This window comes from Kryptolebias marmoratus, linkage group LG12 (genome assembly GCF_001649575.2).
Source record: "Kryptolebias marmoratus isolate JLee-2015 linkage group LG12, ASM164957v2, whole genome shotgun sequence".
Lineage (NCBI taxonomy): Eukaryota > Metazoa > Chordata > Actinopteri > Cyprinodontiformes > Rivulidae > Kryptolebias > Kryptolebias marmoratus.
In genome coordinates this window covers 14,223,574-14,239,181 of record NC_051441.1, presented here as the reverse complement: position 1 = coordinate 14,239,181, position 15,608 = coordinate 14,223,574, and the positions used below count along the sequence as shown (strand labels likewise).

Here is a 15,608-nt window from a genome sequence, read left to right as displayed (position 1 = left end):
GGGGTTCTGGCAGAACCGGGAATAAAAGCTGGCTTTTCGTCAAGTCCTCGGGTGTCCAGGATGACCGGGGGGTAAAGATTTGGGTGTCGGGCGAGATTTTGTGTTTGGATGCTTGCCTGGGCATGATTTCTCTCTGTCAGGGTAGCTGTTTGGAGGAGAGCAGAGGAGAGAACAGGAAAGGAAAGGAAAGCCAAAGAACACCTTTTCATGTGACTCTTCTTATATTTGGGGCTGTTTTGAAAGCCTGTCAGGCCGTGTTTGCTGGCTGCTGCAGCAGCTTGTAAATGGGTCAGGTGCTGCGTTGTTCTCGCGCGCTGACGGCACTTCTGTCAGAGGAGACGTCTTGACAGAAATACCCACGGATGTCTCAGTCTCAGCTGGGCTCGGTTAGGCTTTGACACGAGTCGATGCAAATTCAGATGCAACTTTTTTCACAGAGAGAAGCCCCAGATCCGCCTCGTTGCCGACTGCAGAACTGTCGGCAAGGGCAGGCGCTGCAGACGCGGCGCAACGGTGGTGCGAAGGATTAAACTGCCCCCCCGGAAACGTTAGGGCGCGGTGAAAACTGGGAGAGCAGAAATTTGTCAACAACAAACACGAGAGGCTTAGAGGCTGTCCAAACTCCAGGATTCTTTTTCCAAAGGTAAAGGATTTGCTTTGGACCGTGCCAGTAAAACCATCCCAGTGGGCACTTTAGTAGCTTTTATTTATTTATTTTTCTTAAAGTCTAGTGAAGTGATGCCAGCCTAGACTTTCACAGAGATTCAGGAATCCATTTTGCCTGGCTGGACGTGTTCCCAGTTTCCTTGAACTCAGCAGCAGATGCACCCAAAGGACACATTTTAGTCTATTTCTGAGTTCTGAACAATTGCTGAAACTCGCATTTCTTCCTCTTAAAGCTCTGTTTTTGTACTTCCGGGACTCGGAGTCTTTCAGTAAAACTTTTCCCCGTCCTTTTCAACTGAACCTTCTTCCCGATGCCCGCTTTGCAGCGCTCGCTATTAGTCCCTCCACCTACGTGTGAAATCCTCTGAAAGGAAAGAACGCATGCGTGAGTCATCAGAAGACACTTTAGGAAATCGGCGGCTGAAGCCAAAGCGGAGTGAGTGCGTCGAGAGGAAGCGGATCCACTCAAACGTTCCGCAAACCTAATGAATCAAGGCGCGACGTTGGGTATGTTTTTGTTCGCCGGCAGCCTCTATGGAACCCAAGCTCAACGCGAGGCGCCGCGCGGGTCATTTCAGTCCTGTCTTTAGCGTTTAGGTCAGGCCGTGCACGGGAACCAGCTGTGCACGCGCTGGCTTTCCTGTGCCCCTCTTCCTGTTTCGGGTGAAGGCTGTGTAAAACAATAGGCGTTTCCATTCCCAGAAAAATCTGATCCTGTTTGCACGCGTTGCAGATGTTCTTCGACAACTAAAAGTGCGTGCTAAAGTTCAAACCCCCGTTTTTTAATTTTATTTCAGTTGTTCGTCCTCCGTTGATATTATTATTGGTGAAAAATAAGCATATGTGAATTTTTTCCCTTGTTCGATGTTGTTTATGTAGGATTCCTTCCTTCCTTTCGTCTTTCTGGGCAGTTTTGAGTTGATTTGAGTTTATGTTCCTGCCGGTTTGGTCACCAGCTCCTAACATTCGGCTTCCACGTCCCTACAGACCACCTTAGCGATCAGCACACCTGTTTCCACCTGCTCATCCGCCCCGAACGGTTTGTTTTCCACGGCTTCATTGTCAGGGCTTCCTGTTAGTTTCCTGTTGTTTCCTGTTTTTGCCGCGCAGTGTTGTGCAGTCTTAGATTTCCGCCTCTTTGCTTACTAAAGCTCTGATTTTGAACCTTTGTCCCACCGTGCCTCTTTCAGCTCAACCTTTACGGCGCGCCGAAGCTGTTTACCAGCCAACCGAACACTCGGCTTTCACTCGTTAGGCTTCAGTAAAGCAGCTCGTCGGATTGTGACTGGCACCGCTGTGACACGTCCTCAGATCTGACGTGCTCCCACTGCCTGATGATGGGTCGTAAGGAAGGCGCCGGAGCTGCCCGTTCATCACATTTGTCATCAGTCATCATTAGGCTCTTATCAGGGGGCATTACTCCAGAGAGGAAGCGTCAAAGAGGACCGACCCTCTGGACCGGGCTCACATTACAGCTAAGTCTTCGCTAAAAACTGAAGTAACGCACAACGAGTTCAGCGTCCCGTGAATATCATCACTTCAGGGCTAATTTCACACTTGATGGACCTCGGGAAGAAGAAGCAAAAAAATTAAAAAAGACACGCAAGTTGGATAAATTAAAGCATGTGGAGAAAATGGACAAAAGAAAGTGATAAAGTGAACAAGTAATGTGATGTAATTAGGTGCAAGGCGCAGCTCGAAGCATCTTAAATCAATTTCTACTGCGACCCCAGGACGTCCAAAGCACGTTTTTTTTTTTAAAACATACATGTTACTGTGATGGACAGTGGTAGATAGAGCTCTGAGTGACCTCAGTTTGAATAAACAGTCTAATTCTGACTGTACTGACGAGCTAACGGCTAATCCGAGCAGGGCCGAAACCAGAGAGGACTAAAACTGCTTCAGTCTCAGAAATGTTGTATTTTACGAACAAGTTTCCCATTAACGGTTACTCCGACAGAAATCTCCTCATGTTCCTGTCAAAGGTGCTTCCGTGATCCGTGGGCAGTGCTACAGCTAGCTGCCACTGCCACTATCTGTGCTGGCGAATGACCAAAGAATTCTGTGCAAAGCAAGAAGAAAAAAAACCTCTCTGTAAATTGAAAGCCAGCATTCGCTGAAGAAGCCTTGTGTGATCTGTCAGTGCTCGGAGCCGCTCCGAGTTTTAGCCCAACGTCTGTAAAACTGACAAGAGTTGCAGACATCAAGGTTGGTCAGCCGTGGCAGCCATCATGACTGCCTTTCATGGCAGCAGGTGCACTTTGAGCAGCGCTGCCAAAATGATGGTGACGTAAAGGCTTATATAAAAGTGTTGGCACTAGCTCATCAAGTTAATCAAAGCTAAACTTTGTTTGGAGTTAAATGCATAAATATTTATATATATAAATGGGATTTAATGGGATTGGTAGTTAACCAATTGCTGTAAGAAAGGGACATATCGAAAGGAGACAGGCTGAAAGAAAGGAGTGAGCAGTGTGGCTAAAATAGACAGGAAAGGCGACAGGACAGTGGGTGGATGTGGTGGATGCAACCTTTTATTTCGCCGGAGCTGAAATAAGTCCAGCCACTTCAGGAGATAAAGCTTTTTAGATTCTATCCTTCATGCTGTTCTTAAATCGATTGAATTGTTTTAAAACAGTTTTTTATCGTAATTCTTTTTTGGTCCCGTTTTATCGCCTCTGCCTTGTCTTCTGATCTTCCTCTACACTTCCAACGTCGCTCTGTTGAGTGCAAAACAACAAAAACAGCACTGAAGGTTAGACAGACAGGGCTGCCATAATGTCACAAACGCCAAGATCACAACCTGGAATCGTTCTTGAACTCCATTTGAAGAATAATAAAGGAATATTTAGAAGAATGTGCAAGTTGCAAGTGATAAGACTGGTGCTTTATTAATAATATTATTAATATTTAGATTTTTAGTTGCTAGAAAAATGGTCAAACGTTGCGACACAAAGGTGAGAGGAGCAGTGATTGACACCTCATGGGTCAAGGATGATGCCTATTGATTTCAAGGTCGTGGGGTCAAAGGTCAAGGTCACACTTGACACACGTTTTGGACTCTACTGCATCAGCCAACACACCTCTCGTCATTCTGTCCTGCCTCCATCAGAGGACAAACAAACGAGCTCCAGCTTCCTCCGCCGCCTCCTCCTCGGCGACAGAAACGGGTGATGCCTTATTAACGCCGCCCTCCCCGGCCTTCGAGGACGGCGCCCGGCGTGCGCACGGCCAATATGCTCCGGCTGCGACGTGCAAAACCCAGCACAGAGTTGTTCCACACACACACACACACACACCCTGCAGCTGGCACCAACACGTGGTGTAATCAGTGATTTGCAGCTGCTTTGTCTGCGAGTTAAACCGACCGACAGCTGCTGGTGTCGGTGCGCCCGTGTGAAATGTTCCACACATCTGCGGCGCTTCAGATGGCAGAGACCGGAGCAGGAGAGACGGCGAAGTGAGAGCAGCCTGACGGAGGAGGCTGAGAGCGGGACGGACGGGTGACTTTCACACATTGCTGGCGCAGAGTAAAAAAAAAAAGTTTTAAAAATAACTTCGGCCGTCTGCTCTATCGCCACATCTCTTTCTCTGTCTTTTTTTTTTTTCTCCTTTTTTTCTTTCTGCTACATTCTCTGTTTCATTTCCTTTTTCTTGGAGAGCGAACACAATCTCCCCATCGCTGTGAGCCCTAATTACAGTGGATCAGAGAGACGAGAGGCCATGTGGCGAGAGAGAGAGAGTGTTCTGTGTGTGTGTGTGTGTGTGTGTGTGTGTGTGTGTGTGTGAGAGAGAGACGGAGCTGGGACAGGTGAGCTCAGCATCGTTACAGTAAACGGCTTTTCTGGTTGAGGCGGTGGCTGTAAAATTAGCAAAACCGCTCTCCTCTTTCCACGTTCTTTTTAATAGATCTTTTCACCCAATCATTAATTATGAGGTGAATTTACTCGTCAGGGTCCAGCTCAGTCTGCACAGAGATGTGAGCTGAAACCTACAAGGAAAAAAGGCTTTTGTTGTTTTTGAGACTAATTTTAGCATCTTTTTCCTGACAATCAGTTAAAATAGTTTACAAGCATCCTTTAGATCTCTGGAAAAACTCAAGAATTTCTCAAACGTTTGCGCCATCCATCCACACATCCTCAGTTTTTCAGGCCCCACAGCATGACGCTGCCACCACCATGCTTCACTAAGCTTTTTGACAAGACGCCTCAGGGTTTAGGGTTTGTTCTCAATCGTTGCTGGCTTCATTCATACAGTCTGAACGGGAGTTCTGAGACGGATCCTCGGGGCCGACTTTCGAAAACCAAAAAGGCGACAAAGACATCTAACAGGTCTTAAAATAAGTTTCCACAAACCTGACACAACAGTGGTTTGATACCTCTGTATCACTGGGTTAATGTGAATATGAATATGTCTTTCTACCTCATTACTGTGAATCCCCCCTGAGGGGAAAGTCCGTGGTCTGTCTACATGTACATGCTGGGTTTCATCAGCCCTTTGATGGAGGCAGTAACAGAGCCCCACCAGGAGGGCGCAGCAGAGCGCCCCAGACTAAAGGGGCCCACGCCGGCGCTTCGTCATCCAGATCAGAGCTGATGTGCTGCTCGGGTCTGAGCGAAAGATCAGACGGAATCGAGCGAGGGGATGGAGACCACATCGGTCAGGGATAAAGAGAGGAAAACGGACACGTAACGGAAAGAGAGAACTGAAAGTAGTACTTTGGACTTTGTGGAAATGGTATGAACAGTGAGCATCTTACCTGTTGTAGATAACTCTTTGAACGACAGAGCTTAATTCTGACCAGACCGACGAGCTAAAGCCAGTATCTCACTTGGCTGAGGCTGTTGGTGATTAGTCAGATACACCAAATTGTAATAAAATACACCGAGTTTCCTTTGGAATCCCACTGAAAGAACGCGTTTGTTTGCGTTGCAGCAATGTGACAGGAGAGCAAAGCTCATCGATCTTTGCAGAATCAAACTCCGATTCTCTAAAATTGAGGTTGTTCAAAAAATGTATCTACAGCAGGTAAGATACTAATTGTTCATAACCTTTCCACAGAACCCCACTTCAACAGTCATGAACTGCTCCTTTAAGACAGAAGCAAGTATTCGGAGTGTGGTGGAACGCCATCAAATAATCAGGAATGAGTTCTTTATTTTTGAACAGACATTAAAACCGGTACTGAAAAAAACCCCTAAACTCCAGATAAAAGAATCTGCTGTTCGGTTCCACAGCAGGCGCCTGTCAGGCTGGAGACGTGAGAAGGTTCAACTGGAAACTGCCACACTCGGGTTATTAGATGTCAAGGATCACTCATTTACTGAAAGAAATGTCACAATGATGCTAAAATAAACAAAAGAAACGCCAACAAGAACGTTTTTAGTGTCTCTCTTCAGCGAGAGAACGTTTGAACAGACTTTAAGCCTAACACACACACTGTGAGGTGTTTAGAAATATGGGGGTGTTGTGCTGATTTCCACTGCATATTAGATGCAGTTACATAACCATATAATCACAGGGAGATGTCCAGATTTCTAAAGATAAGCTTGCAAGTTACTTAGCAACCTCCACAAAGCAGGACAGGGGGAAGCAGGTGACAGCCAGCGTCGACTGGCCAAAAACTCTTTGAATCGCCAACAACGAGGCGCGCACTTCAACACCGGGCCTATTTCTATCCGCGCCGCTGGCAGCGATTTTTGTCAACGTCGGGCCCCGGCTGTGCTCGCAGCGGAGCCGGCAGTTCATCGTGTAATCTCCGCTCGTCCTCCCCGCGCCGAGCGGCGCACGAAGGTGTTCTGAGTTCGGATGACACGATCCGGCTTTGCAGCAGAGGCCTCCAAAACCCACGGGGCCGTCCATGTAAATGTCATTGTCTGCACTTTTACCGGGGCCAGATGACACACACACACACACACACACACACACTAAAAAACAAAGGTCGCATTGCTAATTGCGTCCAGCCTGTTCCAACGATGCATGAAAGGCGGGCAATCATGTAACTGCCTGGGTCTGCGTATCTGTGTGTTTTGTCTGCTTGTTAGCAAAATATCTCATGAATCCACAGGATGGTTTAGAATGAAACACTATCAGATGCACTGCGCACGCTCTCCCCGTTTCAAAATGGCTGCCACAGCTAACACAGACGTGTCTAGAACCTCGTCCGTTTCACAGATATTGTGCCAACGTTTGGCATGGTAGTAGCTGAGAGTCATTCCTAACACACCCTCTGAGCTCCAGGAGGGAATGCAAGACCTCAGTTTAAAACATTAGCTGCTGGCGTCAACCGTGTCTGTCTGTTAGCAAAATATTTCATGAACCAATTCACAGATTTTAATGGAACTCTCAGAAAGTAATTGTTGAATGTGCATCCTGAACTGATTCACGTTTGGAGTCAAGCCAATGTAAGATGGCCACCACAGCTAATCAAACGCAGAAAACCCCAAAATGCCTGTAAGTTGATCAATTTTACAGATTCTGAGCTCAAATTTGGTGTGGTAGTAGCTGAGAATAACTCAGAAAACATATTCAAAGCACTACACATTGCACAACATCTTTGTCAGAAACATTGGCCTTCAACTGTTGGCATCAACCCTGTTTGTCTGTTAGCAAAATATTTCATGAACCGCTGGATGTTTATTCAAGAAACTCTCAGAAAATAATAGCTGAACGAACATCGAAAACTGATTAATGTTTGGAGTCAACACAATTCAAGATGGCTGTTGCAGCCAATCGACCTTAGCAAACCACTTTCAGTCAGTTTCACAGATATTGATCTACAATTTGGTGTGGTAGTAGCTGAGAGTGATACACAACATACGCTAATACGTCTCAGGAGGTTTTGAAATATAGCACGAGACCGTGCCGTTTACAAGTTTCCCATCCAGTCTTACCGTTCGGTTTCATACGAGCTAAATGTTTGAAGTCAAAATGGGAATGAATGTGAAATAAGGTCAGTGCAGTTGGTTTTTAAAGGGTTAAACAGACAGGACTGCGCTGAGAGCACGCCAGCTGTGCAGCCAGAAGGGAAGGCCAAAAGTGTTGGGACGAGTCCAAACGCGGACCGAATGGTGTCTGCTAACGACCGCTGCGTTTTATTCCACCTGGGCCTTTGGTACGATTAATTAGACATGTTGTACCTTTATTTAAGCACCATCATGTTTCAGTTTATATTAGCTTATTTAGCCTTCCTGTACATTTAGCTTAGTTTATCTTAGCTCATATTTTAGATATTGTTAGATTCCTAATTGTTTAGTTCAGCTTTAACTCTATTATGATTTCATTTAGATTATTTTAGCTACTATTTTGACTGTCTTAGCTCATGTTTAGATATGTTTAGTTTCATGATTTTATTTAGATTATCTTATATTTCATTATACATGATTGATGTTTTTACTTCTGCATCTCTGTGATGTTTGATATGATGTTTTTATCTGTATTTGATTATGTACCTGATTGATTGTTGTTTCTGTGTTGTAAAGCACTTTGGATTGTTGCGGGAAAGTGCTATATAAATAAATTTCACTTCACTTCACTTCAAAACGTTCGTCGGCCTTAACCAAAGTTAGCCCGAGGGCTTCCAGCGGGAGGAGGAAGTCCCGTCCTGCTGCCGCCACCGGTTGTTCACACACTTCTCCTGTCTGCGTCTCTTTCCAGCTACGGGGACCACGTCCAGCACTTCAAGGTGCTGCAGGACCGCTGCGGTCAGTACTACGTGTGGGACGAAGGCTTCTCCTCCCTCAACGAGCTGGTGGACTTCTACCATAGCAACAGCATCGCAAAGGAGAGGACGGTGTTCCTGAGAGACCCCGAGCACTTCGCCAGGGTGAGCAAACGTGACTCACAGGTTGCGCTCGGCTCCTTCCTTCTCCTCTTTAACCATAGCAACCAGGGCGAGCCGTGCACTGAGGCAGAAGCCGAGACAGTCGTGGGGCTTAGGGGACAGGTCAGATCCGCTGAAGTGGAGCGTTGGGGAGGGAGGGGGAAAAGGTTATGAACAATTAGCATCTTACCTGCTGTAGATAGCTCTTTGAACCACCTCAGTTTAGAGAAACAGAGTTTAATTATCGGCTGGCGCCCATGGCTTCCACGGCAAAGCAATATTAGCTGACAAACAGCGTAACGAAAGACCACGGAAAGCAGAGAAATCAGAGGACGTCTGAGCCGAGCAGCGCCAAGAAACGCCAAGTCGCCAGTTATTGTAGGCTGACGTATCGACGAGCAGAAAGTGAGAAGGGTGTTTCTCTGGAAGAGCAGGGAGCTCTCACTGGGGTGTCGTCGAGGTAAAAGGTGTCGGTTTCCCTGCCGTTTGGAGACAAGCTCAGGCTGTGTGGCAACTGCTCCTGGGAGTGGCAGGCAACGCCCGCGAGCTGTTTGCGGCTTCTCTGGAGGTTTTTAAACCGCAGCAGAGCACGTTCATGTCCCCATAACACCTGTAACACTTAACCTCAGCACATTCCTTTATTCCTGGCACTCCAAACCAGAGATTACAGTACTCTGCTTTCTCCTCTTTGTGCTCGTTTGGCCTTAGATCGTGTTATAGGATTAGGTTTGGTTACGAAACTCCTTGGACTGAAGTGGATCCGAGTTTTATTTTGAAAAAAATAAACCGTAACCTTGGCAAAAAAAAAAAAAAAGCCTGATTGTGCAGGGCAGCAGTAAGGAAAGAGGAAGTGGAGTGGCACCGTGGTGAGGTGTGGACCCTGATCAGAAACAAAAAAATCAAAAGATGAAGTTCAGAAGGTCAGTGCTGATAAAAAGGGAACGTTCTTCACAGGCTTAGTGGTGCCTGGAAGCTTCCTCCATTTCTGCTTCAGGTCTCAAATATTAAAAAACAACTAAATTCTTGACTACAGCAGCTGTAGAGATTATCCAGTTATTAATGCACCTCAGTTCCAGGCAGCTCTTTTTACTCCACCCTACGGAGTTTCATCAGCCTCCTAAAAGCCTTGACTTCATGGCTCAGATCTGGTTATTGCTGCAGAATCGCAGATGAACTCCATCGGTTGTTATTTTCCTCGGGGGGGGGGAGTGGAGCTTTGCAGAGCAGCCAGGCTGTGGCGGTGTATTTCATCTGACGGAGCGAAGAGAAACCCTCAGATGAGCACGGCAGGTATGACGCCTAAAAATAGGCTTTTGGCTTCACGAAGCGGATTGTGTTCGAATTTGCCCTCCCCGTTCGATAGCATCCTGCCTCTCTGCTAAACAGCAGAGCTTGTCCCAAAACCCCCGCGGTGCGTTGGGCTCGCCAACGGAGAGCGTCTGGAGTGGGATGCGTGTGACGGGTGTAACCGCAGGGCGTTGGGACAGTGGGCTAAACGGGTGAGAAGCAGAGCTGCCACGGAAACTGGGAGACCTGAAAACGTCCAACAATCTAAAACAACACTGTTAAATCTGATCGACAGACACTCTGAAGCAGATGGTAAGACTGAAGCCCTGTCTTCTCTGTTTCTAAGATAAATAATCGTAAAAACTCGCCTTCTGGACGACTAAACTGAAGTACCCACGTCACACCACCAGGTGGCGAGAATGTTCACAATGACAACGGGACAAAAAGCGAAAAGAAAAACATGATAAAAGTCTAACGGCGACAGGATCGAGTCTTATCTGGCACCAATATTTCCTCGCTATTATTCATTTTCTTTGCGGTTAACGGTCAATGTCATCATTTCCATCCCTGGATTATAGCACACGACTTCGGCCGATGCAGCTTGTCTGAAATGTGCTTTTAAATGACTCGATTTGCGCCTGTATGAACTTCAGTTCATACAGGCGCTCCATGTCACGGTAACGCCAACACATGACCTTTGACCTTTTGGCCTACGAACAGCACGACGAGAGCAACTGCAAAAACAAATAATCAAACGATATTGAGTTTGAGTTTGGTCTGGATTTGGATCAGACCTGACCATTAAAAAAAAAAAAAGGCCAAAAGAAAAGAAAATAATAACTATGAAATAAAATCTAAACACTGGATAAATAATCCAGACAGATGCTTTCTTGCCTTTTTTTCCCCCCGTGAATTAGACTGATAACTTTATGCTCGTTAATTTTATTGGCGTTCGGTGTTCTCCGTGCCGCCTTCTGAGTGATGAGAGTCAATATGTTCTGCAGCCTTCATTTAGAAGCAGCTATTCACAACCAGCTGCAATAATTCAATGAGGTTTTTTTAGATGTATAATTAGGTGAAAAGGCTGTTATTCTTTAAGGAAGAGTGCGAAAACCTCATTCATATCGAGCAGCTTCAAATGAACTCAGCATCCGCCTATTGTCCTTCAAATAATACCTAACAATGATCAATATATATATTTTTATTTAATCAGCTGTTGATTTAATATTTCTAACCTGTGCTGCAAAATGGTTTGGAATAAGCTGCAGTGACAAAATTTAAAAAAAAACAAAACGTGAAAACATTGATTTTTTTCCTAGGTTAGATTCGCGAAAAAATAAATCCGTAAAGACACCACCTAGTAACTAAAAGAGCATATAGTCTACCTAATCTATCTTTTTTTTTTTTCTCTGGCTGCCAGAGCGCCTTTCGTATAATGTTAGTCATTGTGAAGCTTGGGGATCCCCCGCTTTTTTTTTTTTTTTAAATATACCACCGGACTTCCCGATGACATCACTCCAGACTGATAAGAATGGAGTTTTCAAAGTGGGCTGCTCTTAAACAAAAACCAGCTTGTTGCCAGGTGATAAATCGCTAAATTTCACCCAGCTGCGTCTCACTTTGAAGCTTTGGAAACGGTGAAAAAAATTGAAAATAATGATAACTCCATAAGGAAGACGTCGTCGTTGTGACTCACGCGGTGGTGCTGGGAACAACTACAGAACCACAGGGAGGAATTAGATTGATGTTTTTATTAAATGAGAATACGATTAATATACGGCCACCTTGAAGGTCTGCTTTATCTAATCCTGTTGATCCAACATATGTGTTTATATGTTCTGATCATTTAGGATGAAGTCTTATGAACGCCGGTTTAATTCCGTTTTTTTTTTTCTTTTTGTGCTGCCGCTCCAAAAGTCTTTCCGCGCTAATCCCCCCCCAGCTCATTACATGGCTCTGGATCACATTTATCTGCGCGAGGCAGAACGGGGAAACGATTCGCTGCCGTTTTCTCATTTCATCTGCCAGCACATCCCTAATATCTCGCCTTTGTCTCCGGGTACCTTGGACCCCTCTGTCACGTGTCGCTTTTTTTGGGTTGTTTTTTCCAAGTGGAAACTCTTATGAGGCCAGTCCCTTTTTTTTTTTTTCAGTCGTGGTTATTTCTTCTTCCAAACTGTTTACAAGCTGGCACAGAGAGAAGGATGTTTGATATACTATTAAACAAGAAAGTACCATACATTATAATGATACAATATAATATAAAGTCCAATATATTGATACAGTATGAAACTATACAATAGGAATTACCATATCTCCTTGGGATTAAATCTGAAAGCATTGGGTTCACTAAAAAAAGTAGAAAAGTGGAAAAAAAAAAAAAGAAATCAGGGACATTTCTGTAGAAAGAACAGATCCTCTGTATTCACCTCTTCTGGTTGCAAAACAACAACAGCTGATGACATTTTGATGGTGATCCAGATTATAATCCAGATGGTGGAGGTCTGTGCTCCTTGAGTGCTTCCAGTTGTTAAACGTTTCGACCGAACTGGGGACAAATTACTTTTTAACACCATTCACTCTGCATTTAGTGGCTCCGTTTTCCTTTCTCCCACACAAGGCTGCGCCTGCGTGCCAACACACACATGGTTAGTCCGACTGTACGTGTGTATTTGTGAACAACCTGCACACATTAGGAGTCTGGACTGAGACGGTTCTGCAGGTTTGACCCCAACCTCCACCGTCTGACTCGTGCGTACTTGTTTGTGTCTCCCCACCTCGGCGCTCTGGTGAGGCCGATTTTTCAGAAATCGGCCTTTGGCTACGTTCACACCGCGGGCAGATTCATCTCCGACCCAGGTCTTCTCCGTTTGTGGTAGTGAATCGGACACATATCCTCAATGTGAACATCAGATGAAAGGGCGGAGGTCCTTCACGTCAGAGTCGCCTCCTCTCTTGGCTCTGACTCTTCATCCACACATGCCTCTGCTCAGAGGCAGCAGCCACACCTCCAAAAACAAAGGTCTTCGCTAACATTTGTCCTCTTTTCCTTCTCCATCTTCTTTTATCTTTTACCATTTGGATGTACAATCGGCCCCAATTGGACAGCAACTTTAGGATCAACACACACACGCTAACACTCGCAGCGTCCATATTTACTTCTGTGAACTCAGCGTGACGTCAGATTTTTGGGCATTTGAGCATTAAGACCTGCAGTGTGAACGTAGCCTACGCCACTGTGATAATATCCAAAAGTTGGCGCGTTGATACCTCCACACACACACACACACACACGGCAGAACCAATATTAGTATTCCTTTCAGTCTCTCAGCTTAGAAACCACATCCACTTTCCTCTGCGGGAGTGCAGCTGACAGCTAAGAGGTTAGTTACCTTTAAGATGCTCCCCCACCCGCCGAAAATAGCCTCTTTTATTCTGCTGCTCTTAAACTGCTTTTACTTCGCCAGTCAACACAGATCAGAGGAGGCCAGCTATCAGGAGAAAAGAAAAGCACTACTTCTGTTGAGCTGGAAGAAACAAAAAAAAACACACAGGGAGATGGGGAACTGAAGAAGGTTCGCATCAGAGCAGCATCGCCGCCGTTACGTTCCCGAGCGTTGCTTCTTTGTCGCGCTGTTCCTTTCTTTTTCGCTGCTCTTCTAACGCCTTGAAGTTACACTTCTTTTTTTTTTACTTGTCGTTTGATACATTTATAGTTCGAGCTGAGTGACTTTCGCGCTCCGTGAAGCCGCACGTGATGAATTTTTTATGAAAACACGCCGCTGCTTATCGGGCCGAGCCACGAAGCCGTGACGCAATCTAACACCGTTAATGCCCCCAGATGTAAGCTGCTGTTAGCCAAGAACACATCATCATTAAAAACAAAAAAAAAATAATAAAAAATTACAAATAAAGGGTAAAATAAGTCAAATGTTGGAGAGCGGAGACAGAGAACAGCTAAGTCCCAAAAGACAATTCATCAGGTTTAATGTTTTGGGGTATAAAAGATAATTGCCTGTCACTTTTTTTTTATTCTGAGAAGAAACATGTCCGAGCCTAAAGTGGAGCCAACAAACACCACAACCCTCAGGAGGGAAGGAAGGGGATTTGCATGGGAGTTGAGCTCGCAAAAACGAAGCACCTCAGTCCGGTTTTAAGGTTCAAAACTCCACTCTTTTTGGTTTGAATGAAAAAAAAAAAAAAAAAAAAAGACTAGGATTACATGTTTTTTTTTCTCTCTCTCTCGTGAGACAAAGATGTTTAAACTTAGCCTTCTCCGAATCCTATTTTTAAGATATTATGCAACCTCTTGTGGCATTATTCAAAATGCTTTACAATGTGTTTTACAACCTACAGACTTGTAGGCCAAAAATAATGCTTTGAATAAATGAAATCCAACGACTGAGCCAATAAAAAGGTGGGTTTGTTAGAAATTCAGCCAATAATTTGGGGTTTCTGCATTTGGCACAAATTGTTTACTATTTCGGAAATGGTGACATTTCTGTGACGTGTCGTCAGTCTTTATGGTAATAAATTCACGTCACTCGTGTTCGGACTGAGGCATCTCATCACCTGACGCTGTAAAACCCAAACTAATTTAAATGATGTGTGCAAATTAGGCACATCTTTAGAAACGAGCTTTGTTTTCTCACAGGATGGGGAAACGACGGTGACCAAGTGGGGGGTAGACGGAGCCTGATGTTTCATTTATTGCAGAGCATCCCAAAGTGCTTGTGTGTATTTCTGTTCCGTATTTGTTCTCCGCCGCCTGCCTCTGACTCGATAAAAGCAACTGTCCACTGACCTGCGACTGGACGAATACAACTTTAATAAAGAGATTAAATGAAACAGATTTGTGCTTTTGTAGGTACAAACAACACAGTGTTTACTTTCAGGGAAAAGCTGTTTTTTTACCTGACTATAGACGAAAAACACAGGTTGACTTTTTGGAGCTCTTGCTCGAGTTCAGCTCGATTTTGATACTAGCATACAAGTCAAACAAAAACAAAAATTGCTTCAAAGAGACAGTATTCACTTTAAAAATCCCTCCACTGGATTGTGGCTGTTGAATTAAAAAAAGAGCAGCCGTGCTGACGGTTCAGAGTTTTTACAGTCCCTTCAAGCGAGACTTGTCCTCCCCAAAGCCTTTGAATTAAAGTTTGAAAAAACAATAATAAACAAAAAAAATAGCACAAAGACTAAAAGTATTCTCCATAAAATGGGAAAAAGTCTAAGTTTTAGCAACAGATCTATAGGAATAAGTCTGGCTATTTTTTTGATAAAGAAATGTTTATAGAGTCAGAAAGGAGGGCGGACGAGTAACCAGGATTAAATGGGCTTCAAAGTTTGTGTTAAAAGCCAAAACATTAAAACGGGAACGATGTCTGTTTTAAAAAGATGTCCAGTTATTTTGAAGTTTCTGTTTGCAATGAAAGATAATCACCTTATACTTTTTAAAGAAAATATTTTGCTAACAGCTCATAAAGTGTCAACTGTGTGTGTTTGGAAACATCTGAAAAGCTGTGAGTCTGCTGCGTTTCTATAAGTTTCTAAAGTTTTTCCATTAACTCTTGTTTTTTTTCTTCTTTTGTCTCCTCCCCTAGCGTCCCCATCATGCCCACGCCCTCTTCGACTTCACCCCCCAGCACCCGTCCCAGCTGCGCTTTGTCCGCGGCGACCTCATCGAACTCATCGACTGCTCCGACTCACTGCGCTGGAGGGGGCGTTGCCACGGACGCGTGGGCTGCTTCCCACCGGAGTACGTCCAGCCCATCTACCAGTACCAGTGACCGGACCGGAGGCATCCTGATCCCCCCACCCCCACCCCCCTCCT

General features: G+C 45.0%; 1 protein-coding gene and 1 long non-coding RNA gene across 4 annotated transcripts in view; one reads left to right on the top strand and one right to left on the bottom strand.

Annotated features, from left to right (window-relative positions):
• The window catches only part of grapa (GRB2 related adaptor protein a), a 31,794-nt gene extending 16,192 nt beyond the window's left edge, over positions 1-15,602 (top strand). For all 3 annotated transcript variants that reach the window (XM_017428107.3, XM_037978573.1, XM_037978572.1), the window contains 2 exons: positions 8,323-8,491; positions 15,379-15,602. In XM_017428107.3, the coding sequence (XP_017283596.1) occupies positions 8,323-8,491; positions 15,379-15,564 (355 nt within the window). In that variant the 3' untranslated portion in view covers positions 15,565-15,602. The remainder of the gene's footprint in view (positions 1-8,322; positions 8,492-15,378) is intronic.
• LOC119617511 overlaps positions 1-15,608 on the bottom strand; it is a 31,314-nt gene that overhangs the window by 12,016 nt on the left and 3,690 nt on the right. The window lies entirely within an intron of this gene.